This window comes from Prionailurus viverrinus, chromosome B4 (assembly GCF_022837055.1).
Source record: "Prionailurus viverrinus isolate Anna chromosome B4, UM_Priviv_1.0, whole genome shotgun sequence".
NCBI lineage: Eukaryota > Metazoa > Chordata > Mammalia > Carnivora > Felidae > Prionailurus > Prionailurus viverrinus.
The window spans coordinates 134,262,497-134,289,206 of NC_062567.1; the positions used below are offsets into that span (position 1 = coordinate 134,262,497).

The 26,710-nt window shown below is 59.0% G+C and overlaps 1 protein-coding gene across 3 annotated transcripts in view; it reads left to right on the forward strand.

The window, feature by feature from the left end:
• Positions 1 to 26,710, forward strand: part of PARVB (parvin beta) — a 105,352-nt gene that overhangs the window by 57,339 nt on the left and 21,303 nt on the right. For all 3 annotated transcript variants that reach the window (XM_047867986.1, XM_047867987.1, XM_047867988.1), the window contains exons 4-8: positions 11,967 to 12,069; positions 18,962 to 19,102; positions 20,869 to 20,984; positions 23,799 to 23,857; positions 26,260 to 26,279. In XM_047867986.1, coding sequence (XP_047723942.1) covers positions 11,967 to 12,069; positions 18,962 to 19,102; positions 20,869 to 20,984; positions 23,799 to 23,857; positions 26,260 to 26,279 — 439 coding nt within the window. The remainder of the gene's footprint in view (positions 1 to 11,966; positions 12,070 to 18,961; positions 19,103 to 20,868; positions 20,985 to 23,798; positions 23,858 to 26,259; positions 26,280 to 26,710) is intronic.

A 26,710-nucleotide genomic window follows, 5' to 3' on the forward strand; every position in this document is an offset into this window, starting at 1 on the left:
CTCGAGGCAGGCTTGGGGGCGTACTTTTTACTTCCTCAAGCGTTTTCCAAAATAAGCGTTAACACGGCAAGCGGGACGGTGGCACTGGGTGGGCATCGGCGAGACATCAGCTGCCGTGGTGGAGTGTGGAGGGGCCGACGCGAAGCGTTCGTTCTCACTAACTGCGGCCCCCCCTTTTTTTTTTAAAGTTTATTTATTTTGAGAGAGTCAGAGAGCAAGTGGGGTAGGGGCAGAGAGAGGGGGACACAGGATCTGAAGCAGGCTCCGTGCTGCCCGCACGGAGCCTGACTTGGGGCTCGAACTCGCAAACCTGAGCCGAAGTCGGATGCCCAACCGACTGAGCCCCCCCCAGGCGCCCCGGTAACCACAGCCTTTTTGACCAGAGTCGCGTGTGGGTGGCAGCGTGGGAGATGCCTGTGCTGAGCTCCGGGCGTGTGGGGTGCGGCGTGCGGGGCCCGCGCGTGTCCCTGAGTCGGGGTTCGCTTGCGTCAGCACCCGCTTCTCCTGGGAGCAGCGTGCGTGTCCGGTGAGGGGTGAGCCGGGAGGGTCACCTGCCATCCTCTCCTGGGGCTGGAGGCCGGGACCGTGGCCTGCCCTCGGGGGCCAGCAGCCTGGGCCGCGTCGCCTCCCAGCTTCCCTCTTTGCTCCCCGTGCTCGAGCCCCCGGCCTCTTTGCTGCCGAGCACGTGCCCACCCGGGTGTGAGGTTAGAGCCGCCGGTCCCCCGAGCCCGCCCTCGCTTCTGACGCCAGTTAACAAGTTTGGGGTCCCCAAGGCGACATGGAGGTTTGACCCCAGAAAGACTCGCACAGCTCACGGAGTGCTGCCGTGCTCTCAGCCGTGCTTCGTCAAGGTGGAAGGACGCAGGTTAAAACCCGCCGAGGGGGGAGGAGCTCAGGGCAGGCCCAGGAGGGCACCGTCCACTTGCCTTCTGGCGGCATCGAGGACAGCGTCACTTACTGGCGACGATATGACCGTGTTCTTCGAGCGCTGCCCGCCAGGGAAGCTCCCAAGCCTCGTGGTCCGGAGTGTTTAGGGGAGCACCACCCCGTGGGCGGAACCGACTGCCCTCGCGGCCGGCTGCCCCCAGCCCTTCCGCCCCGATGGACAGAGGGTGACCCAGAGCCCCCATCCTGGGCCACGTGGGTCCCTTCTGGCAGCCCAGGCTCCCGCCCCAGGCACGCCGTCTGGCAGGATGCCCCGGGGGCCTGAGGCGCAGGCCAGCCCTGTCTGGGCGCGCCTGTCTGGGCGCTCCTGGCCCCCCGCGTGGAGTACCCTTCTCCGCTTCTCCACTGCCTCCTGCTACTCCCTCCTCCAGCCCCCTCCCTGCGCCCGGGCACCTCGCACCTCCTTGCCCTGCCTGGTCCCCTCCCCTCCGCTGCCTGTGGCCTGGCACCTGGCTTTTGGTCTGGCCTGTCTTCCGCTGGGTCCCCAGGGCCTGGGCGTGTGCCTGCACACAGCGATGCTGATCCGCACTTGCAGGACGAGGAGTGAACCGACGGGGGCGGGCACCAACGTGTGGTTTTGCGTCAGCACCACTGCCGAGGGCGTGCGGCTTCGGGACGACCCACGTCTCCTTGCCCCCTCCCAGCCCTGCAGGGTCTGAATCTCGGGAAGGGGGCTCTGGGAGCACGGGGCGGGGGGCGGGGGCGCTTGTGGATTGGACGCTGACACGGGGGGGGGGTCCCCGGAGTACGTCCTGGGAACCGGGAGTGTGGACGGCCGGTCTTGGTGGTCCCGACGGAACGCCTCCATGCCCTTGACCTTCGTGATTCTTGCTGCTTTCCAGACCCCCTTTCTGCACCGGGGACTCGCCTGGTCCAAGCCTCTGGTCGATCGTGTCTGAGGAGGCCTCGGCAAAGGGCACCTGCCCGTGGTTCTTTGCAGGGATTTGGCTCAGAACCGGGGTTTTTGGTGGGGAGTGTGGACCACGCGCAGGCCTGAGCGGGTCTGGGGTGAGGTCCGCTGGCCACGTCCCAGTCTGGGCACCCGAGGGACCCTTCAGCGGAAGTACGGTCAGCCCTCTCCTTTCCTTTCTCCGTTCTCTGTCATCTGGTCTTTTTCACCTCTTGTCTTGACCCCTGTCCTGTCTCCCTCTGTGGACTTAGCCCCGCCAACCTGCTGCCGCGGAAGTGTCACCGTTTAAGATACTGTGACCTGCCCTCTGCTTCTTTATAAAAGACAAGCCCGGCTCGGGCTAAGCCAGCTCATAAGGACGAGGCCGTTCGTTCAGAAATTCTCTTTGAGCATCTGTTGTGCATAATGCAGTGTTAAGGGGCAAAGGTGGGCTTGGAGTCTGGCCTCCTCCATTCACATCCCGGCCCGGATTAAAGCGGGAAACGTGGCGTCGTGACCGTGACGGAGGCTCCGTTATCGCCGTGTGGCAGGTGCTGGAACGTGAGCACGTCCTGGGCGGTGTGGGCATGGGAGCAGAATGGGTGGGCCTGCGGTGGGAATCGGGGAGCGGGCATGAGCCTTCTGTGGGTTCAGGAGCCCGACAGACCTCCCGCGGCTCTCTGCTGGTGCTTTGCGCCGCAGTAATTTTCTCTAGCACCTTCCGGAAGCTCCCCGAACTGCTTAACGGGGCGAACGGCTTGCGTGGCCCGGGAAGACTGCAGCTTATAGATGAGACGCTTTGTGTTTTGAATGACCCTCGAAAGAGGGAGCACGGCAGCTGTCATGCTCTCCTGGAACAGACGGCCAGGGAAAGGCCTGCCCCCCGCGAAGCCACGCCGGTCTGAGGCGAGCTGGCCGTTTTCCTCCCCGTGAGCAGATTTCACATCTCATTTCCCGGCTTCTCGGACGAGACTCTTGCTGCTTCTTGAGTTCTGTTTCCTTCCTCCCTTTGTCCCCGTGAAGAAAACAGCTGCATATCAACGGTCTGGGCAGAAGGCGGTGCCGTGAGAGCCAGAGCCGCTCGGAGACGCCCCCTGTGATGCGTCCTTGCCCTGCACCCAGCTCCGGGTGGCCTCCCCGCCCGTCGCAGGAAAGCCCGCCTCAGTGGATTAAGCAGCGATGAGCCTGTTTGGAAGTGATTAAAACATAACTGTCATAGCTTTGGGGGAGACAGGCCGCAGATCCTGATTATCATTCAGGAGGAACTAGAGACACGGTAATTTTTTATTCTGCTTAAGGCAAGCTCGTAAAGCGGACGTGCACAGAGCGCTCTGCCACAGGCATCATTAATTTGTGTCCTAGACATTTGCCTGCAGGATTTGGGGCTTGCAGATGAGTACGTCCGAAAAATAATAACGGGCGTTCTCTGTAAAAAGCCTTTTGTGAAGCAGAGGACGGAGAGAGGGACCAGCCGGGAAGTAGGACGGGGTACTTTGTGGTTGGCGTCCAGGCGGAGGTTGAGTCTCCCCGGGGCCGGTGATGAACTTGGGTGCTGGACTGCTTTCGCTCCCCAGAGTCGACCCCCGTTGGCCTGTTGTGGAGAACATGCTTTTCATCCCTTTCTGTCTTGTTCTGTACTTGAGCTTTGATCAGGTCGGCGATCAGATGGCATTTTTAAGTTCTCGTTTCTTGGTAGCAGAAACGTTGTCTCGTGTTTAACGGCAGGACTGTGCTCCGGGCCAGGCGGCCTCTGGAGCCAGATGTCCGGGTGCCCGGGAGACCGGCCCTGTTCTGTAGGCAGTGCTGCACTTGATCGGAGCGCCTTGCGTGGGTCTGTTCCAGGTTTAGCCACTGGGGATGTGTCGCCGGGCAAAACAGAGGCCCCACCCTTGCGGAACGGACAGGCCAGCTGGAGAGACGGATCTGCCAAACTGTGGTCAGATGGCTGTGAGCGCTTTGCAGGAAGCCAAAACAAGAAGCAAGGTGGCTTCCTGTCCCTCTGTGGGAGGTGTGGTGGTCAGGGAGGTGGCATTTGAACCGAGAGCTGCTCGTTGGTACCTAGGGGAAGAACGTCCCCGCGGGGGCAAGAGCAGATGCAAAGGTCCTGTGGTATGCGTGTGCCTGGCATGTATAAGGACCAGCGAGGAGGGCAGTGGTCAGAGATAAGATCAGAGAGGCGGCAGGGACGCCCATGGTGTTAGACTACCAGCAGGACGGGGACCAGTTCTTTCTAGTCGCCGTGGGAGCATTAGGGGACCCGGCTCCCGTGTCCCCCCGTGTGTATGCTCCCTGCACATGCCCTTCCCAGCAAGCAGCTGTGACACCTTAACCACCCCGCGTGGGGCAGAGATGAGGTCATGTTTATATCTCCAGTGCCTAGGGGGGCCTCTGGTATATACGAGGTGCTGCCGGCTATGCTGAGTGAATCAGAACAGGGCTTTTGACGTGCCGAGAGCTCCGGGGATGGTCACATGCGAAGAGCTCCGGGGGTGGCCACGCTCACGTCTGCGGGGACCGTCGTAGCTGCTTAGGACTGCCAGCCACATCACCTCCCCAGATCCTCAGAATAACCCCGCGGAAGCAGATGTTACCCTCTGCCTTCCTGAGAGTCATTCAGTCACCGCTTTATCGGGATGGAGTTCACATCCCGAACGGTTTGGCGGGAGTTCGGCTGTGCCTACAGTCACGCGGCCACTGCCTCCGTCAATTTAGGAACGCTGTCATTGTCCTCACTCCCAAAAGACCCCCCCCCGACCCCCGCCACCACCACCGGTCAGTCCCTACTCCTTCCCCTCCCCCCCGCCGGCAGCCACTGTCCCTTTGGAATTATTCTGTCTCCATAAACCCGCCCGTTCTGGGTATTTTGCATAAGGGGACTCATACGATGTGTGGCCTTTTGTGACTGGCTTCTTTCACTTGGCGTAACATTGGAAAGATTCACCTGTGGGGTGAAGTCAGTTTGAGCGTCCGACTTCGGCTCAGGTCATGATCTCACTGTTCCTGGGTTCGAGCCCCGCGTCGGGCTCTGTGCTGACGGCTCGGAGCCTGGAGCCTGCCTCGGGTTCTGTGTCTCCCTCTCTTTCTGCCCCTCCCCTGCTCATGCTCACTCGCTCTCTCTCTCTCTCTCTCTCTCTCTCTCTGTCAAAAATAAACATTAAAAAAAAATTAAAAAAGGGGCGCCTGGGTGGCACAGTCGGTTAAGCGTCCGACTTCAGCCAGGTCACGATCTCGCGGTCCGTGAGTTCGAGCCCCGCGTCGGGCTCTGGGCCGATGGCTCAGAGCCTGGAGCCTGTTTCCGATTCTGTGTCTCCCTCTCTCTCTGCCCCTCGCCCGTTCATGCTCTGTCTCTCTCTGTCCCAAAAATAAATAAACGTTGAAAAAAAAATTAAAAAAACAAAAGCATCCGACTCTTGGTTTCTGCTCAGGTCATGATCTCCCAGTTTGTGAGTTCAAGCCCCGTGTCGGGCTCTGAGCCGGCAGTGTGAAGGAAGCTGCTTGGGATTCTCTCTCTCCCGCTCTCCGCCCCTCTCCCTCTTGCTCTCTCTGTCTCTCTGAATAAATAAATACACTTTTAAAAAAAAGATACATCTGTGTTGTAGCAGCTGTTCCTTTTTTATGGCTGAATAACATTCCATGGTATGCTGGATGGGCCATATACCCCCCTTCATCTGTTGATGGACCTTGGGTTGTTTCCACCTTTTGGCTGTTTGAAACAGGGAAGGTATTGAACATCTGTGTGCGAGACTTTGCGGGGACACGTGTGTTCAGTTCTCCGGCATTGCTGGGTCAGCTGATAATTTTATGTCTCACCTTCTGAGAAATAGCCAGACTGGTTTGCAGAGCGGTTCAACCGTTTTACGTTCCCTTCAGCAATGTATGAAAGGTCCTGGTTTCTCCATATCCTTGCCAACACTGTTTATTATATGTCTTTTTTTTTTTTAAGTTTTCTTAGTGTTTATTTATTTTTGAGAGAGAGAGAGAGAGATGAAGAGACAGAGCACGAACAGGGGAGGGGCAGACAGAGGGAGACACAGAATCGGAAGCAGGCTCCAGGCTCCGAGCCGTCGGCACAGAGCCCGACGCGGGGCTCGAACTCACGGACCGCGAGATCGTGACCGGAGCCGAAGTCGGCCCCTCCACCGACGGAGCCCCCCAGGCTCCCCGATTATACATCTGTTTGATCACAGCTACCCTAGGCGGTACGTCCCCATGGCTCTGACTTGCATTCGCCTCATCGGACGTGGCCCACGCTGACCATCTCTTCGTGCACACGCGTCCTCGGAGAAACGTCTCTTCAGATCTCTTGCCCATTTTAAAACCGGTTGTCTTTTCGTTGCTGAGTTCTGAGAGCACTTTATGTATTCTGGAGAGAAATCCTCTCTCGAGATTTGCAGAATCTTCTCCCATTCTGTGGGCCGTTCCTTTTACTTCCTTGCCGGGTATCGGTGGAGGGACAAAAGTGTTTAGTTTTGTTTCAGTCCGGTGTTACCTGCTTTTTACTTTGGTGGCTGGGGAGATTTCTTCGCGGCTCTCGGTGGCGTTCTGTTGGTCTCTGTGTCCGTCCTTAGGCCCGTGCCGCCCGCTTTTATTACCGCGGCTTTTCAGTTACGTTTGAAGTCGGGAAGCGGGAGTTCTCCAACGTTTTTTTCCCTCTTCTTCAAGATCGTGTTGGCTCAAGGGGAGCCCTTGAGTTTCCATATGCGTTTCAGGACCTGCTTGTCCGCTCCTGCAAAGAAGCCATCTGGATGGTGATTTTTTTTAATGGTATTTATTATTATTTTTTTTCCTATCTACCACAGCAATATATACGGACACGCTGTGGAACCCTGGAAGACAAAAATCAAACAGAAGGCAGTGGTAATTTTCTTTTATTTGTGTCCCTTCAGGCTTCGTGTTTTGCGTATATAGCTTTTCCTGCGCAGAATTTAGAATCGTTCCAGCGTCAGTCAGTGTCTCAGGGGCACGTTTGGATGAGTATCTTGGCGGAAGCTTCTGGAACTGGAATCGCCGGGTCCCACAGCACACACGGGGATAGGAATTGATTTGTCGTCTTTTTCATGGAGACTCTGAGGACCGCAGGGGCTAAGTGACAGGCCCAAGGTCACACGGCTAAAACCCGGGGAGAGCCGGGCGTCCAGCGCGGACCCCGGGTCCCGCGGCGCGGCGCGTTTCGTAGGTGGTGGCGGCGGGGGCGTTTGCATGGGACGCGGATGCTTGAAATGTGTGACAGAATATGGCGTTTTAGTTTTCTCTCCACCTGTAGCCAAGTACCCGTTCAGCCGCTTAAAGCCACATGCGTTTACCCGCGCACAGTTCTGTAGGCCAGAGGTCCGCGTGGTGTGGCCGGGCTCGCTGCTCAGGGTGTCACCGGTTGAGTTCCTTTCTGGAGGCTCCGGGGACGCATCAGCTCTCCGCCCCGAGAGGCCTGTCCTCTCCGGGGGGGGGGGGGGGGGGCGCTGTCCTCAGAGCCAGCAAAGGAGAATCCCCCCCGCGTGTTGCCCCTCTCTCTCGGACTGTGGTCTCTGACCTCTTGGTCACGTTCAAAGGGCTCACGTGATTAGGTCAGGCCCTCCTGGATAGTCTCTTTCTTGAGGTCAACTGGGTCCAAACGAGCCTAATCATGGGGCGTATACCATCATCTTCACGACCCTGGGAGGTTCACAGCAGGCCGGGCTCTTAGGGGGCATTTTTAAACTCTGCCCACGGGGCGCCTGGGTGGCTCAGTCGGTTAAGCGACTGACTTAGGCTCAGGTCATGATCTCACGGTCCGTGGGTTCGAGACCCACGTCGGGCTCTGTGCTGACAGCTTGGAGCCTGGAGCCCGCTTCCGATTCTGAGTCTCCCCCCTCTCTCTGTCCCTCCCCTGCTTGTGCTCTGTCTCTCTCTGTCTCAGAAATAAACATTAAAAAATTAAAAAAACAAAAACGCTCCGCCTACAAAATTGTTTGAAAGCCATTAGCCAAAAAATTATAAACGACATTAGGGACGTGATTAGTAGTCACTTATCTTAGCTCACTTATCTTAGTCACTATCTTAGCTATTTTTTATTTTTTAAAGTTGATTTACTTATTTTGAGAGTGAGCGAGCGTGCGCGTGCGAGCGAGGCCTGGATTCCGCCGTTCCCTCCACTCTTGCTCATAATTCATCCTCTGCGCCCATCTGCCAGGGGAGCGCCGACTCCCGGAGGTCGGGGACACCTTTGCCCCCCACAGCCTGGCACGGGGAAGGTGCCCAGTGCCAGCTGTTGTGTTAAATGCGAGACTATCACTTGGCTCCAATAATCGCTGTAAAATTGTCAATGGAAGGACCGTGGTGGAGCTTTGTGGGATTAAGGGATCGAGGGTGAGGGGTTCCCGCCGGGAGTCGGGTGGCTGGTGGCCAGGGGGAGGCGAAGGCATGGCGTGGGTCTCTGGGGTCCCTGACTCCGCCCCCGCAGCTATGTAACTGGGGTCCTGAGACGGCGGGCGATGGGGTCCAGATGCCTTGCTGGGTCTCTGCCTCACCCCATGGATGTCGGGGCAGGAGGGGGACAGATGTCCTCCCGTCTGCAGATGCTCCCGGCTGCTTCCAGATCTTTCCCTGCCTCCGTGGACTGGCAGCTGTCTCTTCCCTCATGGTGCCTCCAGCCTGTGGTGCAGGTGCAGGTGTCCTCCCTTCCCACGTCATTCCCGAGGCCTCAGCACCGTGCACGTGCCCCACGCACCTGCCCAGCCCGTCCCCCTCCCTCCCTCCCTCCCACTCCTGGTCCTCCGCCCTGTTCGCCTGCCCGTTCCCAGGGGCATCTCCGACCCCTATTCCCGCCCTACCTGTGTCCTCCGTCATGTCGGGGTCCAGCCTCTGCCCCCCTAGTGTCCGCGACCACTCTGCTCACCACTGCCCTGAACGGCTGCCCGGCCGCTGTCCTCGAGGCCAGGTGGACGTCCAGGGCTGGCTCTGTGTCTCCCTCCCCGGTCCTCCCACCCCAGCGTCCTGGCCTGGCACGTCCCCTGCCCTTCCAGGTGGCCACGTGGTTCATGCCCTCCTCCTTCCTATCTCTGCTCAGATGCCTCCCCGCCAATCTGCTGGTCCCTGATACCCTCTCTACCCCCCAAACTCTGTCCTGTTCTTTCCAGCAGACTTTTTTTTTTTTTAAGTTTATTTGTATTTATTTTGAGAGAGATAGAGTCCGAGCAGCGGAGGGGCAGAGAGAGAGAGAGAGAGAGAGAGAATGAATGAACGAATCCCAAGCAGGTTCTATGCTGTGAACACAGAGCCCGACGCGGGGCTTGAACCCACAAACTGTAAGATGGTGACCTGAGCCGGAATCAAGAGTCGGACTCTCAACCGACTGAGCCACCAGGAGCCCAGGCGATAGACTTGATTATATTTCAACAGTTTGAAATTTACAGAAAAACAGCAAACATCCTACAGAGGGTTCCCATATGCCCACACCCCGTTTTCTCCATTGTGAGCCTCTCCTATCACCGGGGTGCACTTGTTCAGGATTAATGCATTGTTATTACCCAAAGTCCACCTTTTATCCACATTTCCTTATTTTCCCGTCCGTTTTCTGGCCAGGACCCCCTCCGGGACCCCACGTTACAGCGGCATCGCGTCTCCTTAGCGCCTCGGGGCGGTGGCGATTCCTTGCTTATGATCACCTTGCCCGTTTTGAGGAGGGTGGATCGGGAATTCTGTATAATTCCTCTCGGTGGGAACTTGCCTGAGGTGCTTCTCGGGGTCAGACTGGGGCGATGGGTTTTAGGAGGAGCCCCAGTTGCGTGAAGTGCCGACGTGACTGACCCCATGGGCGTCGGCCTCCATCACGTGGCTGACGTGCCTGACGTGGCTGACAGGCTTCTCCGCTGTGTCCTGCCTTGTTTTCTTTATAATATCGAGCACAGTCCAAAGTGTGTCTGTTGTGTTTCCTCTGATGTCCGATTAGAACATAAGACCAGAGGCCCCTTTTGTCTTATTTATTCCCAGAGCCTGGCGCGTGGCGGAGGCTCAGCAAATTAATTAATCGACTCGGTACCTGCTTCTAGAGCACCAGTGCCGGGCAGGGGTCCCCGCGTGCTGGGGACAGAGCCCCTTAGTGCCATAGTTCCCGCCCTCAGAGAGCTTCAAGTGCACTGGGGGAGATCATTACAGACAAAGGTGTGTTCCCAGTGTAGATGTGAACAGGGAAACAACGCTTGGGTGTGGTGGTGGGGGGGGCGGCCTGTGGCCTGGGGGGGGTGGGCAGGGTGATCAGAGAATGATACAGAAGCTTGAGACCCGAAGGATGAGTGAGAGCCAGCAGCCAGCTGGTGGGGAGGGAGATGTGTTCAGGGTGGCAGGAACGGCATGTGCAAAGGTCCTGAGGCAGAGAGGACTTGGGAGTATTTAAAGAACACCAGCAAGGAGGCAGGATGCTCCATTGGAACCAGCCTTGCTTCGGGGAGGTGGTTTTGTCAAGGGGAGTGAAGAGGAGGGTGTGAAAAAGTGGACCCAGTTATGAGGTGGGCAGAAGTGGGGTGAGGGGGGAAGTCCAGGCTCTTGAAAGTGGTGGATGCTGTTCTGCTTCTTTCCTAGAAAAAGGGGCAGGTTTGGAGGGAGATGGATTCTTTCAGAGATGCTTTTAGGAACACCTGAGCTGAAGGATCGTGGAGGTGGGGCTGTATCTTGAGGGGTTTCTGATTTGGGGACAGCGTCGGAAGGTGTGGGAGGGCATGAGCTGGCCTTGGAAGAGAGTCATCCAGGGAGAGACCTTGGAGACCTGCCTTGTAAAGGTCAAGGAGGACCCTGTCCTCAAGCGAACTGGAGGGGGGGGGGGTCAGAGAGGAGGGCACACGCCGGGCAAGCATGGTGTCTGTGGAAGAGAGTTCTGGAAAGCGGGCGGGGAGGCAGCTCGCCCGGGGGCTGATGGTGCGGTCAAGTCACGGGCAGGGGAGTGGGGTCCAGCTGCTGTGTTGGGATCCGGTCCGTCCAGGCGTCCATTTCGTTGCGTGACGTGCCTTCGGCAGGCTCGGCCAAGGAATCCTGTTTCTCCGTGGATCTTTTCCCCGCTGAAAGCTGTCTTCTCTTACAACACATCACCGGTGAGGAGAACGGGAGCCTCGTCGAGAAAAGCCTCCAGCGGAAGGCTGGCCTGGAGAAAAGAGCGCGGGTCCCCGTGGGGACTGGTGCGCCCACATCACAGCCATCACTCAGCGAAGCCAAAAATGTGGCGCCAGCCCGGACGCCCATCACCCGACGGGTGGATCAATGACACGTAATAGATCCGTGCGCGGGGATATTATTCAGCCACGGGAACGAAAAAGTACTGATATGTCATGCGTCGCCGCGGATGAGCTTTGGAAACAGCTTGCCCAGTGAGAGGAGCCAGACACAAAAGATCACATATTATACCGGCATGTAATTTATATGAAATCCCGTTTGTGCGAAATATCCAGAATAGGCAAACCCGTAGAGAAAACAGCTGAGTGGTTGGAAGGGGCGGGTAGGGGGTACCTGCTCCTGGGCGCGGGGTTTCTTTGGGGCGAGGAAGCTGGTCTCCAGTTAACAGTGGTGATGGTTGCATGACCCTGCGAGCAGATTAGAAACCGCCGAATTGCACACTTTCGAAGGGTGAACTGTGTGGCGTGTGAATTCGGTCTCAGGAAAGCCGTTGAGAAGGACGGGAGTTGCTCAGAGCCTGTCAGTCACTGGCCATAGGGGACCGCCTTCTCTCCACGGCCTTAGGCTCAGGGTGACGTGAGCTGCAGATTCTTTGGGAGAGGAGGGATGGACATTTTATGGCCGCGGGCCACGTGGGACAGAGCCGCTAATGTTCCTCGTGTAATCCCTCCTCCTCCAAGCCACGGTGAACGAGTTCATCCTTTCCTTTTGCTGAGAGTTTCCCCATGTACCCAAGTTCCTGCCAGGAGGACGTCCATGGCCACCGTGGTGGCTGCCCCCTGCCCGTCCTCTCATGAAGTCCCACGGGAAGTCTGGCCGCCCAGGAGGTGTTGGGGGGGGTGCGGGAGATGGGCCTTTCCCATCCTGCCCCCCCGGCCGCTGGGCCGGTGCGTGTCTGTCTCAGTGTCCAGCCGCCTTCAGTTCTGGGCTTGCCCAGTCATCGCCCTGGTCCACGTGGCATGGCGGGTGAGGCCATAACACTGCTTGCCCCCAGGTTCTCATCGACTGGGTCAACGACGTGCTGGTGGAGGAGAGGATCATCGTGAAGCAGCTAGAGGAGGACCTTTACGACGGCCAGGTGCTGCAGAAGCTCTTGGGTGAGTCCTCGGGCATGCCCAGCACAGGGCCACAGCAGGGCGGTCCCGGGGCCGGGACCGGGGCTCGATTCCCACAGGGCGGCACGGGTCACACGTGCTGAGAGCCTTAGAGCCGCAGCCCTGAGCCCACGCTCCTCAGCGGTGGCTCCCGGGCCGCCTGTTCTCTGATCATGTCCACGGTGGGCATTCCGCCAGAGCCCCCAGCCTCGGGGCTGCAGCAGGCCACACAAGGCTTCCAGAGCAGTCCTGTGGGTTGGGGGGGGGCAAGGAAATGGGGCAAGAGCATCACCCCTTCCTGTGCGGGTCAGCCCTCCTGGCGGCCTCGCGTGCTCCCACGTCCCAACCGTGAGGCCTGTGCCGGTTTGTTCCGCGTGGGTGGGTGGGTGGCCGAGGGTCCCCAGCAGATACTCTGTGAGTGGCTGTGCCCTGGGGGGCAGACGGGTGTGGGGTGCGGGTGGTGACGGCTGTCGGCTGGGGCCAGCGGAAGTCCCGCACCGAAGCGACGGATGCAGGGTGCCTGGCACACCGTCTCCCGCCAGCGAGTGGTGGTTAAAACAAAGACAAAGCGCCGAAAGCAAGCGCGGGGGCTGTCGAGTCCCCCAGCTCCTGTGAGCGGCAGGGCCACGGTTTCTAGGTGTGGACGCTGCCCTTTCGTCACCACAGGGGCTGTGGGCTCCTTTTGCCGGAAGTGAAAGGACTGTGTGTCTGGGTCCTCCCCCCCCCCCCAAGACGCCGGAAGGGTCCCTCGGCTTCAGGGCGCTCTGATGTGTTTTGGGGGTCCCCGAACACCCTGCGAGGTGGCCTCAAGGACACAGTGTCCCCTTGTATGTGGATAACACGCTTCCTAGAGGTCAAGAGCAGATCCTGAGCCCCCAGCATCCGGGGGTGGGGGGTGCCTGCCAGCCTGCTGCCTGGGCTCCCAGCTGCCCTGGGACCGCATTTCTCCCCGTTGTTGTAGCAGAGACTTGGCAGCTGTAGGGCCTGGGGGCCGCTGCTCAGGGGAGGGAGCCCAGGGAGGGAGGACCCTTCCTTGGGCGGGGCGTTCCTGGGCGGGGCGTTCCTGGGCGGGGCGTTCCTGGGCGGGGCGTTCCTGGGCGGGGCGTTCCTGGGCGGGGCGTTCCTGGGCGGGGCGTTCCTGGGCGGGGCGTTCCTGGGCGGGGCGTTCCTGGGCGGGGCGTTCCTGGGCGGAGCTTGAGCCCTCTGTGCGTGGCCTCTCGGGGACCCTCTGATTGGAGGGAACCCTGCGGGGGCTGGGAGGAGGGAAACCGCCCCAGTAACCCGCACCGAGGACGCAGGATCGATGGCCCACGTGTCATGTCCTTATCCACCTTGCTCTCAGAAAGTACCTTTGTCATGTTTGTTTTGGTCATTCCTCTGTTGGGCAACGTTTCATCGTGTGGCAGGTGTGGATCTAGGCTCTGGGGACGCAGTGGTAGCAAGAGGGAGGGGGTCCCCCTCGCCCAGCTGTCCCCCTACATTCTGGCAGAGGGAAGAAAGAGAAATATCATGGGTCGCAAACAGACGCTTTAAGAGAGTGGCCAAGGGCAAGGAAGGAAGCCAGAGGGTCATGGGGCAGAGAGGGGCCGGGCGGTGGGGGCAGCCCCTCTGGAGATTGGACGTCTGAGCAGGCGTCTGCACAGCCAGCCTCAGAAGAACGTTCCAGGCCAAGACTCTGAGGTGAGGAAGAGGCTGTAGCATTTAGTGACAGTGACAGGAGCTGCGAGACGTGGGGGGAGGGGGTGGGGGCCTGGATAAAACCAGATCACATGCAGCTCTGGTGGACAAAGGCTTTTTATTGCAAGTGACAGGGAGCCACTGGAGGTTTTGAGCAGGGCCGTGACATGATCTGAGTTAAGGGTTTTAAAAAGTCACCTGGGCTTCTGGGTACAGAATAGAATGGAGGGGGCGGGGGGCGGGAGTAGGAGCTGAGATAGTCAGAACGCTGTTAGGACAGCCTGGGCCTCAGATAAAGAGGCTCAGACTGGGGTGGAGGTGTAGACCCCGGGAGGGTGTGTTGGAGGTGGAGGCTGCCGGAGGAGTCAAGGCCGACAGCCAGGTTTGTGTTCTGAGCACCTGGTGAATGAGGAGCCCCTTGGGAACAGCCAGGTGGGTGGGGGACCAGGAGGTGGCTTTACCTCGGTGGGGGCCCGTCCTCCCTGAGTCGGCGGCCGGTGGGGGTGGAGCTCCGCGGTGCAGAGATGATGTTTAACACCATGGGATCCGATGGCCTCTCCTGGAGAGGGTGTTCAGATTCCTGATTTGGCTGGATGCCGTGCGGCCGAGAGTTCATAGGTATTTGGCTGAGCCAAGGATCCCCATCTTAGAATGACTTCTGCGGTCCAAGAATAAATCTGAAATGTTACCGGGATTGTTAATACCGATCACAAGTTTATTATTAAAGATGTTGGGGGTGGGAGTTGCCTGGCTGGCTCAGCTGGTTAATTAAGCATCCGCCTCTTGATCTCAGCTCAGGTCACCGTCTCGCAGTGGTTTGTGAGTTCAAGCCCTGCGTTGGGCTCTGTGCTGACAGGGCAGAGCCTGCTTGATGCTCTGTCTCTCTCTCTGCCCCCCCCCCCTTGTGCGCACATTCTCCCTATTTATGAAAGAATAAGTAAACGTTTAAGAAATGTTTAAACATTGAATGGTCAGGTTGAACCATTGTATTGTACACGTGAAACTAATATAATGCTGTATGCAAATTGTACGTGAATAGGAAACAGTGCCAGGATTTTGATGTTTTATTTATTTTCATTTGTTTAAAAAATGTTTATTTTTGAGAGAGAGAGAGAGAGGAGTGCGCCTACATGTGTGCATGAGTGGGTGAGAGGCAGAGAGAGAGAGAGAGCAGGCTGTCCACGCAGAGCCCCATGTGGGGCTCGAACCCATGAACCACGAGATCATGACCTGAGCAGAAGCCAAGAGTTGGATGCTTAACTGCCTGAAACACCCAGGTGCCCCAGAATTTTAATGGTTTGGATCATCGTGTGGATAGGGCCATTCTCAGGGTCACCCTCAGCACTGTCCGGGACTGCATTGTCCTCGGGGTCATTAAACTAGAAATATATGATGGCAGACTCTCCTTTTCAATAGAGAAGGGGCGGGAGCCCACAGACCTTAGGCTGACACCGGGTGCGAGCAGCCTTCGACGTGTCACCAGCTGCCCTCCTCATCCGTGGCAAAGACCTAGCTCCCCTTTGGCTCTCGGACCCAAAGAATTGGCTGCGGGTGATGCTGTTATTGAAACCTTGCCCTGACCTGGGGGAGATGCCTCCTAGCGTTTTCAGAAGCAGACTCAAGAGTATTATACTCCCTTAGATTTTTTCTTCTGGCTCTTTTGCACATATCTGTGGCTCCATTCTCCCAATTGCTCAAAAAACGTCGTGTCCTAAGCCTTCGTGTTAGCAGGGTGGCCGCGGTACCCTGTGTCCGGGTCCCGGGACAGGCTGTGAATTTGCATCCACATTTCAGCCGTGGCTGCTCATGAAGGATGCTGGTGCCTCCCTGGTGGTGAGTGACGGGGCGTCTGTAGAGCAGGTGTCTGGTAAGGGTTCTCGCCCCGCAAGGCATGTCCTTTGGGTCCCCGTCTTCCGGTGGCCCCAGCGGGTGCAGCCCTGGGTCTGGAGCCGCTGTGGGACCGCCTGCTACGTAGGTGACCGCCTACAGACCGACGTGAGGCTCACTCTGGCTCCGGCAGCCTTTTTTATCACGGAGCAGACGCCCTCCCTTCCCATTGGAAGATCTTCTCTACCGCGTGTCAAGCAGACGGTTTGACACGCTCCTCTGAGGAAAAGAACAAAGGGAGAGAACATTCAGATATTAACAGGAAATCAGCGTGTCTCGCCCGGGTTGTATCGCTGATGACGTCACCCGTGGGATCATGTGGCCCCTGAGCCCGGGACACCAGGAGTCCTATCGGGAGTGTAGACGAGACATTCGGCTCCCTGTCCAAGGGCAGAAGCCAAAGCCTGGAGGAGTTTGTGGCCGAGTGCCAAGGCCAAAGCTGACTTCTGTGCGTCTAGAGAGAGGAGAGGTCAAAGGCCCGGGCCCCGGGCAGTCGGGAAGGGGTCGGGAAGCGGAGGGGCCCGGAGAGGGGTCTGAAGGGTCCAGCCATGAGGGCGGAGGCACCAGGCAGGCGCCGTGTTCGGGAGGGAGGGGTAGAGGAGAAGGTGATTCGAGGAGGCGGGAGTGGCTGTGAGGACGCAGACTGGGTTGGGCCTCGTGAGATCACCAAGTGCAAGTCATTGGCAGGACCCCAGACGTGTCCCTCTTCTTGGGAGCAGACTCTGAGGCAGCTGCTGACCCTGCCAGGTGTCAGGTTTTGGTGGATGTGACTCTTCTGCGGGTGGACCTTCTGTGGGCAGAGGGAGGGTGCCCACGCTGGGGACCCGGGGGTTCCCCGGCTGGCTCCTGTCCTGCTTCTAACTCCGGGCACTCCCTTCTCCTTGCAAGAGGCAGGCCCTTCCGGCGTAAGGAGTGTCCACGGCCCCGCATTCAGCATCACCCCCGTTTGCCTGTCGCATCCGAGAATCCGCCCTCCCCTTCCTCCGTCCCTTTCTGGGCTCTGAAGGCAGGCCCTGGCCGCCGCACAGCCCTGAGCCGCCTCCGCAGCCGGTCCGTAGGCAGAGTGATGCCTGGAAATGCCGGCAGCCAGATGTTTTATTCTCTCCCACGGGGCAGAACCCTCCAGGACAGCCGCAGGCAGCACCCAGGAGTAGCCAGCCTCCTCGGGTCCTGTCTTGGCTGAATTGTGTCCCCCAGAATCCATAAGTTGAAGTCCTAACCCCCAGGTCCTCGAATGGAGACTGGGTCTTTCTAGAGGTCGTTAAGTTAAAATGAGGTCCTTGGGGGGTAGACCCTAAACCCGTATGGCTGGTGTCCCTTTAAGGAGATCGGGACAAGGACACGTGGTGGGGGCCGGAGGGGCGAAACCCATGTGAGGACACAGCGAGAAGCGGCCCGTCTGCAGGCCAAGGAGAGGGGCCTCCGGAGAAGCCAGCTCTGTCCACCCCCCGATCTCAGGCTTTCATCCTCCAGGATCGTGAGCACGTACATTTTCACTGCTTAAGTCCCGGGTCTGTGGTGTTCTGGAACTGCAGCCCTAACGAGCTAGCACAGGTCCCTTCCCGTCTCCATCACTCCTCCCCAGCCCCCCCCCCCCCCCCCCCCCCCCGCCCGGGTACCACGGCCGCGTTCAGTCTGCAGGGTCGGCTGGCGGAGCTGACGGCAGAGGTGTGCTGGGCGCCCCCTTCTGGTGGGCGAGGCTCTCAGACCACACAGCTCTGTAACCCTCCTTCCTTCCCCAGGATCCCCTGCTCCACCCTATAACACCTGGGGGGGGGGCTGCTGTGTATTTTCAGGGTGATCATGCAGACAGACAGCTGTGGGTTATTCAGCCAGGACCTACTCGATGCGGAGGGACATCAAAATATATAAATGGGGACCATTCCCATCCCCTGCAGCAAAGTTTTGTTTTGTTTTTAGTACTCACCGCTGCCGACCTGATGTTACTTAGATGTGGTGCCTCCCCTCTAGAGAGCTCTCTGGTCTGTGCTGCACCTAGCCCCAGGACAGTGCCTGGTGCACAGAAGGTGCTCATATTGTGAGCTGATGAAGGGAGGGAGGTGGGTAGGTGGGCAGGAGGGAAGAGAGGGAGGGAGGAAGGGAGGGAGGGGAGGGAGGGAAGAAAGGAATGAAGGAAGGAAAGCAGGAAGGAGGGAGGGAGGAGGGGAGGAAGGGGAGAAAGGAATGAAGAAAGGAAAGCAGGAAGGAAGGAGGGAGGAAGGGAGAGAAGGAGGGAGGGAGGGAGGGAGGGAGGAAGCAAGGAAGGAAAGCAGGAAGGAAGGAGGGAGGGAGGAAGAAAGGAAGGAGGAAGGAGGGAGGGGAGGAAGCAGGGAGGGAGGGAGGAAGGAAGAAGTAGGGAGGGAGGAAGGAAGGAGGAAGGGAGGGAGGGAGGAGGAGGGAGGAGGAGGGAGGAGGAGGGAGGGCGTGTCCCAAGCCCCGCAGGCATTGCTGTATAACCTCATCCTGGAGGGAGCGTCCAAAGTGCTTGCGTTTCTTCTCTTCGAGGGAGGAGAGGACCTGGGGAGAGGACGTTGAAACAGCAGGGCGTCCAGAGCAAATGCTGAGCCCAGGGCTCTGGGGGGACCCCTGAGACCAGCCTGGACTGTGCTGCTTTTACGCTGCCCCTCCCGTCGGTGCCACGGCCCGCAGGTGCCTCTGCCTCTGCGGTGCCGCTGCTGTTGCTTCCCGGAGGAGACCCGTCCGGAGACACCCACGCCTTAGCAGGCAGGGACGTGGAGGGGCCCTGTGGCTGAGGCCGGGCTCGGGGTCAGTCCCCTACCTCCAGGTGGCCGGTCTTGTCTGGCTCCGCCGGGTTGCTCCCCCCTCCCCGTGGGTGATGAGGTAGCGGCGGTACCTGGAGCTCCTCGTGGTCCTTACGCGGCGTCCGGGTGTCAGAGAACCAAGAAGGGCACCGTGAGCGCGGGGAGGCGGAAGGCCACATCCGAGACCCTCTGTGTTCTTCCTCGGAGCCCCCTTCCCGCCGTGAGGCCACCGCACGGCCTCCTGGGCTCCAGCTCCCTCCCTGCACGCCAGCCCCCTGCTTCGAGGGCACCTCGAGTCGCTTTTTCCACTTTGTGTGCACGGAGCGTTCCCAGGGTGTACCCTCGAACCCCACACCCCTTTCCGTCCAGGCGTCCTTCCCCAAGGAAGGACTGGGAAGCTCGGAGCTGCGGGGGTCCACGTCCTGACGGCTCCCCGCTGCTCGGGGACGACGTGTTCCCCCCCCCCCCCCCCCCCCCCCCGGCACAGGGCACAGGAGGGTCCCCGCTGCGGCCAGGCGAGCGGGTGGCCCTGACGCCCTGCCTCCTGCTCTTGCCCCTTCCTGTTGCAGAAAAGCTGGCCTGCTGCAAGCTGAACGTGGCGGAGGTGACGCAGTCCGAGGTAGGGCAGAGGCAGAAGCTGCAGACGGTGCTGGAAGCCGTGCACGGCCTGCTGCGGCCCCACGGCTGGGCGCTCCAGTGGACCGTCGACTGTGAGTAGTCCCGGGGGACACAGAGCCTGTCCCCTCGGCTCTCCACGGTGTCATTCGCTGGCGCTTCTGGGCCTGTGCTTTCCAAACCCGTTCAGGCTGCTGCCCCATGGGAGGCGGCTGGGACAGGACGGCGTCCCCATGCTTGGGAGCCAGCTCCTAGGTGAGAGAGGAGGTCTCCCGTCTTATCTTCTTGTGCCCCGTGCTTCAGAGGAGAGAGGAGTTGTTTCTGGCCTGGGGCGTCAGGGGCGGCTTGCAGAGGAAGGAGGGGAAAGACGGAGGAGCTCCGAGGGGCTCGTGGAAGGGACCCAACCCCAGGTCCCCGTGGCGCCAGCACCAAAAGGGCTGTTTCACCCGTGACCCACTGTGGCAGGTCCTCGGGAAAGGAATCACGCCGGCCCCCGGGGTATGTCACGGAGCGTGCTGGCACTACAGGCAGGTGACCTCACGGTATTTCCAGCCTAGAGGCGGAGTCTGAAAGGTGAAGGGTTAAATGAAGCAAGAGAAGCCCCGGGGCGCCTGGGGGGCTCAATTAAGCATCCAACTTCGGCTCAGGTCATGATCTCGCAGCTCACGAGTTTAAGCCCCGCGTCGGGCTCTTGGAGCCTGGATCCTGCTTCGGATTCTGTGCCTCCCTCTCTCTCTCTCTCTCTGCCCCTCTCCCACTTGTGCGCTCTCTCTCTCTCTCAAAAATAAATAAACTTAAAAAAGACGTTAAAGAAAAGAGAGAGAAGCCAGAAGGTGCCGTCCCCCCAGCAGGGCAGTCAGGGCCCGGCTCAGAGGCCCCCCCCCCGGCAGCCACCAGGGGCCCCTGTGCTTCGGAGGGATGAGCTCTAGGCTGTGGGGAGGAGACTGGCGCCTGGTTTCTTGGCATCGAGACCTGCCACAGACCCCAGCCTACCTCCTGGGTCGTGGGGGCCGTCGGTGGGGGGGTTTTGCAAGCCGTGAAGTCTGCTCAGGACTCACTGTGACCACGGCTGGGCCCGAGGGCTGGAGCAAAGCTGTATCTTTCCCCTTCCCTTGTGCTAATTTCGCTCTCCTGCCCATTCTGTCTCCTTCTCACACTACCCGGTTGACGCCTTTTAACGTTTATTTATTTTTGAGACAGAGAGAGACAGAGCATGAACGGGGGAGGGGCAGAGAGAGAGGGAGACACAGAATCGGAAACAGGCTCCAGGCTCTGAGCCATCAGCCCAGAGCCCGACGCGGGGCTCGAACTCACGGACCGCGAGATGGTGACCTGGCTGAAGTTGGACGCTTAACCGACTGCGCCACCCAGGCGCCCCTGGTTGACGCCTTTTAAAAATACCTTGCTTTGGAGGCGCCTGGGTGCCTCCATCAGTTAAGCATCCAGCCCTTGATTTCAGCTCAGGTCATGATCCCAGAGTTGTGGGATCGAGCCTCATGTCAGGCTTTGTGTCGAGTGGAGCCTGCTTGGGATTCTCTCTCTGTCTGCCCCTTTCCTACTTGCTCTGTCTCTCTCTCTCTCTCCACCCCTCTTCTGCTTGTGTTCACTCTCAAAAAAACCCCAAAAGCCCCCAGACCCGTGCCCTTGAAAGTGGTCATACATGTTACCTGAAGCCGACAGGAAAGAAAACAGAAACGCAGGGTGCTCGTCACCATCGTGTTTCCGCGGCCCGCACTGTTTTCTCCATGGTTGTTCTCTGCGGTCTCATTTGGACGCAACGTCTTCGTTGCCTTGTGGGCCGGGGCCCCGGGCTCCTGCCTCACCTGGTCTATAGCTGCTCCCTCTTCCCTCCCCCGACCAGCCATTCACGGGAAGAACCTGGTGGCCATCCTTCACCTCCTCGTCGCCCTGGCCATGCACTTCCGGGCCCCGATCCGCCTTCCGGAGCACGTGTCCGTGCAGGTGGTGGTGGTGCGGGTGAGTATGGGATGGGGCGGTGGGCTTGCCCGGGGCCTCCCGTAGGTCTCCTGCTGCCTTTTCTTTTTCCCCTAAGAGGCCACCTTCTGTCCTCCCCGCCTGACCCAGTGTGTGTCTCACCCTGGCTTTGGTCCAAATGACTGGAGCGGGAGAGCAGCGGCCCTGATTTGGAGAGGGAGGCGGATTCAGAGGCACGAGCGTGTTGAATTTTCCAGACTTTTTTAAAAGAACATTCATCTGTCTCCAAAGCCAAGTAGCTGGAATTCAGTTCTCTTGAACGAGCTTGCCCCTCACCGGAGAGGGCTGAGTCCAGCGGCATGAACAGATGCCCCGGTTAGAGCTCCTCCGGGTCTGTTCCCCGTTAGCCCCCTTGTTCCCCGGCTCTCTCTCTTGGAGTTCATTCTCTTGCTTCACTTGGAGACGTGGAAGCAGGAGCCAGGGCCCTCCTGACCGAGGTGGGGCCTTTCCTGCCGTGTCCTCTGCCTTTGAGGGGAGACACCCCTCAAGTGGCTTTGTGTTCGGCGCTTGTCCTGCGAAATGTGCATGAAGCACCTACTGTGCGCACAGGCTGTTGTGGACGCTGAACGCGGAAAACACTCGGGTTCCGAACACGAGACCCGTGAGGTTAACGCCCGGGCCTGGACGTCTGCGTGCTTATGCACTTGTGATGCCCAGCTCCACACTTGCCCTCCTCCGCTCTCTGTGGGCGGCAAGGCTCTGGCCGGCCCCACTTTCCCAAAGCCGTCTGACCCCGCCGTTACCCCCAGAGCTCGGCCTTGACCCGGCCGGCAGTAACGCCCCTTTCTGGCATCAGGCGAGGGTCACCCACTGCCACTTGGCCCCGCTTGCTTCCCGAGGAGGGATGTTTGTGGTCAGTGGTGGTGATGGAGACAGAGACCATCCCTGCCGCCCTTCTCCTGGACGTTCACTCGCGGCAGCCAGCCGGGAAAGGCTTCCCAAGGACACGCGGGCGCGTCCGTCAGACTCGGGGGCCCCACGGGTGCCGTGTAGCTCAGTAATCAAGGTATTTCCTTTCAGGCCCGCACTTTGGTCCAAGAAAATCTCTTGGGTTTTTAGAAAGTTTTGCTGACCCGGGCAAGCCCTTGCTGGTGCCTCCTGCCTGACCAGGGTTACGGAAGGATTCTTAGGGCCACGTCCAAAGGGGTGTGAATCAAGAGGAGGTCCCAGGAACTGACTGGCCTCAGGCCTCAGAAGCCTGCCTCCCAGGCCCTGGGGCCTGTCCCTCCACGTGCGGTTATCCGGTCTGAGATGGGAGATGCAAGGAATCTGGGGGTCCATGGAGAAGGGATGAGGACAGGGGTCTCATTCACTACATAGCAGCATGGCCTTGGGAGACCATTTGATTTCTCTGAGTTGCAGCGAGTTCCTCATAGAACTGAGCGGATGCTATAAACCTTTGAAATACTCAGCTTCACGTGTCCGGGGTACTCAGCCCTGGGCCTGGCACCCAGGAAGTGCCTAATGCACATTGGACGCGTGAGCGAGAGAAGTGTCTCCAACCTCCCTCGGTGGACTGAGTCTCCTGGGAATCAGGCCGAGGCCCTGAGGCCACTGATGGCCGCCCATGCTGGTTGCTTGAGAGTTCCCTGGAGGCCGAGCTGGGAAGGGGTGGGGAGCTCAGCTCTCAAGAGGTGTCCATGGTGGGTTGGCCAGCAGGAAGGGAGTTCCCTGTGTCTCGAGGGGCTCGAGAGTGGGCTCGAGGGGCTCGCAGCGGTTGGGTGGGCTGGCCGCCCGAGCTGCACCTTGCGGTCCCGTGACATGCAGGCTGCCCCCGATTCCCACCACCACCCCCTTCAGTCCCACCATTGCTGCCTCTTCACACCCGTGGGGCTTTCGGAGAAGTCTGTCACGCACAGGGTGACGTCCCAGGGCCTGCTATATGTAACAAAATACTGCAACCTGGCTGTTTGAAACAACAGACCCTCGCCTGATGCCAGGAAGGAGCATTTCCACCTGCCGGGTCAAGGCCGAGCTCCCCAGGGTAACGGAGGGGTCAGATGGCTTAGGAAAACCGGGACCAGCCCGAGCCTTGCAGCCCGCGTTAGTAACGGAGGCCAGAAGTCCTAGTAATCAAGGGGTTGGCAGGGCCCCAGTCTCTCTGAAGCCTCCAGGCGAGGAACCTTCCTTCCCTCTTCCGGCTTCTGGTGGCTTCCGGCAGCCCTCGGCATTCCTGGCCTTGTAGTAGATGTGTCCCCCCAGGCTCTGCCTGTGTCGTCACATGACCTCTTCCCTCTGTGCCCGTGTGTATGTGTGTGTGTGTGTGTGTGTGTGTGTGTGTGTGTGTGTGTGTCTCATAAGGACTCCAGTCATGCTGGACCACATTATGGCCTCATCATAACTGTATCTGCAAAGACCCAGTTTCCAAACAAGGTCACGTTCTGAGGTTCCGAATGGACATGACTTCTGGGCGGGGGGGCCCCTGCCTCAGTCAAGTGCACCTCCCTATGTTGTGTTCCTCGTGCCCCTTACTTACTCTCCCAGCGGCACGGCACCAGGGAATCCCTTTGGGAGCTAGGGTTTCCCCTGAGACCCCCATAGCTGCCAGCTCTCAGGGCAAGGTGGAGAGCCTGGGGGGAGGGGAGGGGGCAGTTTCCAGCCACTGAAAGGGTCACCCGCTGTGGCCACCTGCAGCCCACCCGCCATGGGCGTGGCTCGGATGCTGTCCTCAGGCGGACTCCCGGCCCCAGGGCCATCTGCACACGGCTCGCTTACCCTGCCAGTGATGCCCTCCCTCCCGTCCCCTCTGCCTGCCCACGTATTTGTATATTTATCTGTTCGTTTTGGGCTTTGCAGAAGCGGGAAGGCCTGCTGCATTCCAGCCACATCACGGAAGAGCTGACCACAACCACCGAGTAAGTGGGCCTGTGGGAGCCGGGGACCCGCACGTACACGGGGGGCTGATTTCCATGTGACAACCCCCCGCCCAGCCTTAGGATGAGATTTTCATGCAAGTCCTGCCCTAGCTTTATGTCCTGCGTGTGCTTTCTTCAAAGATTTTTTTTTTCTCATGAGGAAGGGCAAGATAGCAGTTTGGTTTGGCATTTATTTAAAAATTTTTAATGTTTATTTATTTTTGAGAGACAGAGCAGGAGCGGGGGAGGGGCAGAGAGAGAGGGAGACACAGAATCTGAAGCAGGCTCCAGGCTCTGAACTGTCAGCACAGGGCCCCACGTGGGGCTCGAACCCACGAACCGTGAGACCATGACCTGAGCCAAAGTCTGATGCTTAACCGACTGAGCCGCCCAGGCGCCCCTGGTTTGGTATTTAAATGAGGAATTCTCCCAGATAGAAAAATAAATAATGTGCGGTGCAGGAATTAGAACGTACTTCGGCTGCCCCAAATCGTTTCTGGAAAGACACAGAGAATAATAAACAAGTAAAAATGTAACTGATCACATTCAAGATCTCTTTACGAGGAAGAAACGGAAAAGGGGAACTTGAAACATGGGGCTTTTGTCGGGTGGGTATGCCAAAGTCTTCAAAGTTTTCTGTGTGAGAACAGAGTTACTCTCCAAAGCCTTTGGACTTTCACTCCTTATTTTAGAAGGTGATCTTAAAGAATGTAGAGAGGGGGCGGGAGGGAGGAGGTGTTCAGAATGGTTAGGGACCCCTTGTCCCTGCATCCGCTCTGTCGGAGAGGGAGCCACACGTCTGAATTAGAACTTGCCTTTGAGAGAGTGCCGAGCCGTCTCTCGCCTCTTAGAGAAAGCCAGAGGGCAATTTTTAAGAAGTCTAAAAGGCTTCAAAATCTATCGAAAATAGCAAATCAAATGGTAAATTTTGCGTGTGGCTTTTAGGAGCCCCCACGACACCCCGTGAAGGAGCTTTAAAATTCACTTGCCGTTTGTGCCTCTCGACCAAACCTGTTTCAGATGAAACAGAACATTCGAGATTGATCTTCTCGGTGAACCCTCCTCCCGCTCTGTTCACGGAGTGATTAATTACTGTGTCACGAATTCACGGACGGTCTCGCAAAACTCGAGGCTGACCCAGGAAACCACTCCCGGCATGGGAGCTGGCGAATTGGGGAGTCGCTGCCCGGAGGCCTGATGGGTGGCCTGATGCGCGGCGTGTCTGTTCCACGCCCGTGGCAGCGGGGGGGAGGGGGAGAGGGGAGACCCCAGCCAAGGGCCGTGGTGCCCAGCCTGGCACCCCTAGTGGGCCTATGGTAACCAGCCCGGCCTGTTTGGGAGCCGCAGGAAGGCAGCTTGAGGGGAATGAGGGGGGGTGGCATGTTAGTTGTCCACAATTGTGTAGCAAGCCACCCCCAAACCAAGTGGCTTAAAACAACAGACACCGTATTTGCTGACAGTGCTGGATCAGACTGGGCAGGTCCTCATCTAGTCGGGGGGTTGGGGCTGCCTGGGTGGCAGGCCTCTGTCCTTCCATCTGTCCCTCGTCCTCACGGGGCTGGGCTTCCTACCTTCCTTCCCATTTCTTTTCCTAGAGGCCACGCTGAGCTCACCTCCTCCGGGAAGCCCTCCGCGGTTGCCCAGCAGGAGTGGCTGGCTTCCTTTTAGTGCCCACGGGTACCCATGGGCCGTGTTGAAATGGGGGTTTATGAGGGCAGGGCCGTGGCATGTATTGGTATGGGGTGTTTGTTTCTTTATTTCCACGGCTTGCGCCTAGTAACTGCTCAAGAGAATGTTTGTTAAGTAAGACAGAGCCAAAGGACTTGAGTGTGGAGGGACTTGGGGACGAAATAAGGACCTCCGTGCCTCTCGGGAAGGTCGATGCAGGGGGAGGGCCTGCGTGCTGGAGGGACCAGCCTCTGTGCCTTGTGGTTTCAGCGTCTGCAGGCAGGAATCAGGGCCCAGCCTGCGCTATTCAGGATTCTTCCGTGACTCCCTGAACGAGAGGTGTGCTTGCACCGTTGCACAGGGCGACCCTTGGGCGTTAAAGCTTACGGTTCAGCGGCTCCAGGAGACCTGTCTTCTGCTGAACCGTTCTCTCCATTAACCGCTGCCGTGACATAACTCCCCACCAGTGGCGAATGGCATCGAAGGGATGTTTTGAAGAAAGGTGGCCGTTTGCTGCCGATCTTGGGCCGACATTTAGAAATCCACACGAGCACCTGCCCTTTGTAATTAGAGGGGCAGAGACTCTATCGAAACGGGATTTACCTCTTTATAAAAAGCCCCCCAACGGGGCAGCGGGGGGGCCGCGACTTCTGCGTTCCCTCCATCGTGGGTGGCCTCCTCACGCCGCGTTCTGAGCGACCCCTCTGACGGCTCCCTCTCTGTTCTGTTTGCAGGATGATGATGGGTCGCTTTGGTAAGTAAGCGTGGGGGGTGGGGAGGCCCCGGGTCGCGGGCACTTTGGGGCGGTGACGGGAAGCTCACGCAGGGGGCAGGGCCGGCAGGACCCGGTGGGGTTTCCTACCGTCAGCAGCGCTGGGTCTCCGAGGAAGATCCCCCTGGGGTCTGTCTGCTTCTCCGAGATGCCACCGGCCTGGGGGTGGCGTGTGAAACGGGGCTGGCGGGGGGGGGGGGGTGTCTGGGATGTGGCAGGTGCTCTCTGGGACGGGGGGCGTTTCCAGTGGCCGTTCCCAGAGAGCTGTCCCCTCCTCTCCGGAAGCATGGCACGACCCTGTCTTCATCTCAGCAAGAGGTGTCAGATACAAGGACAGCTTGGGGCGGCGTTCGAACCCTCAGGGGTGGGAGGCCCCCAGCTTCTTCTTAGCCGCAGCCGGAGGCCGACTGAGT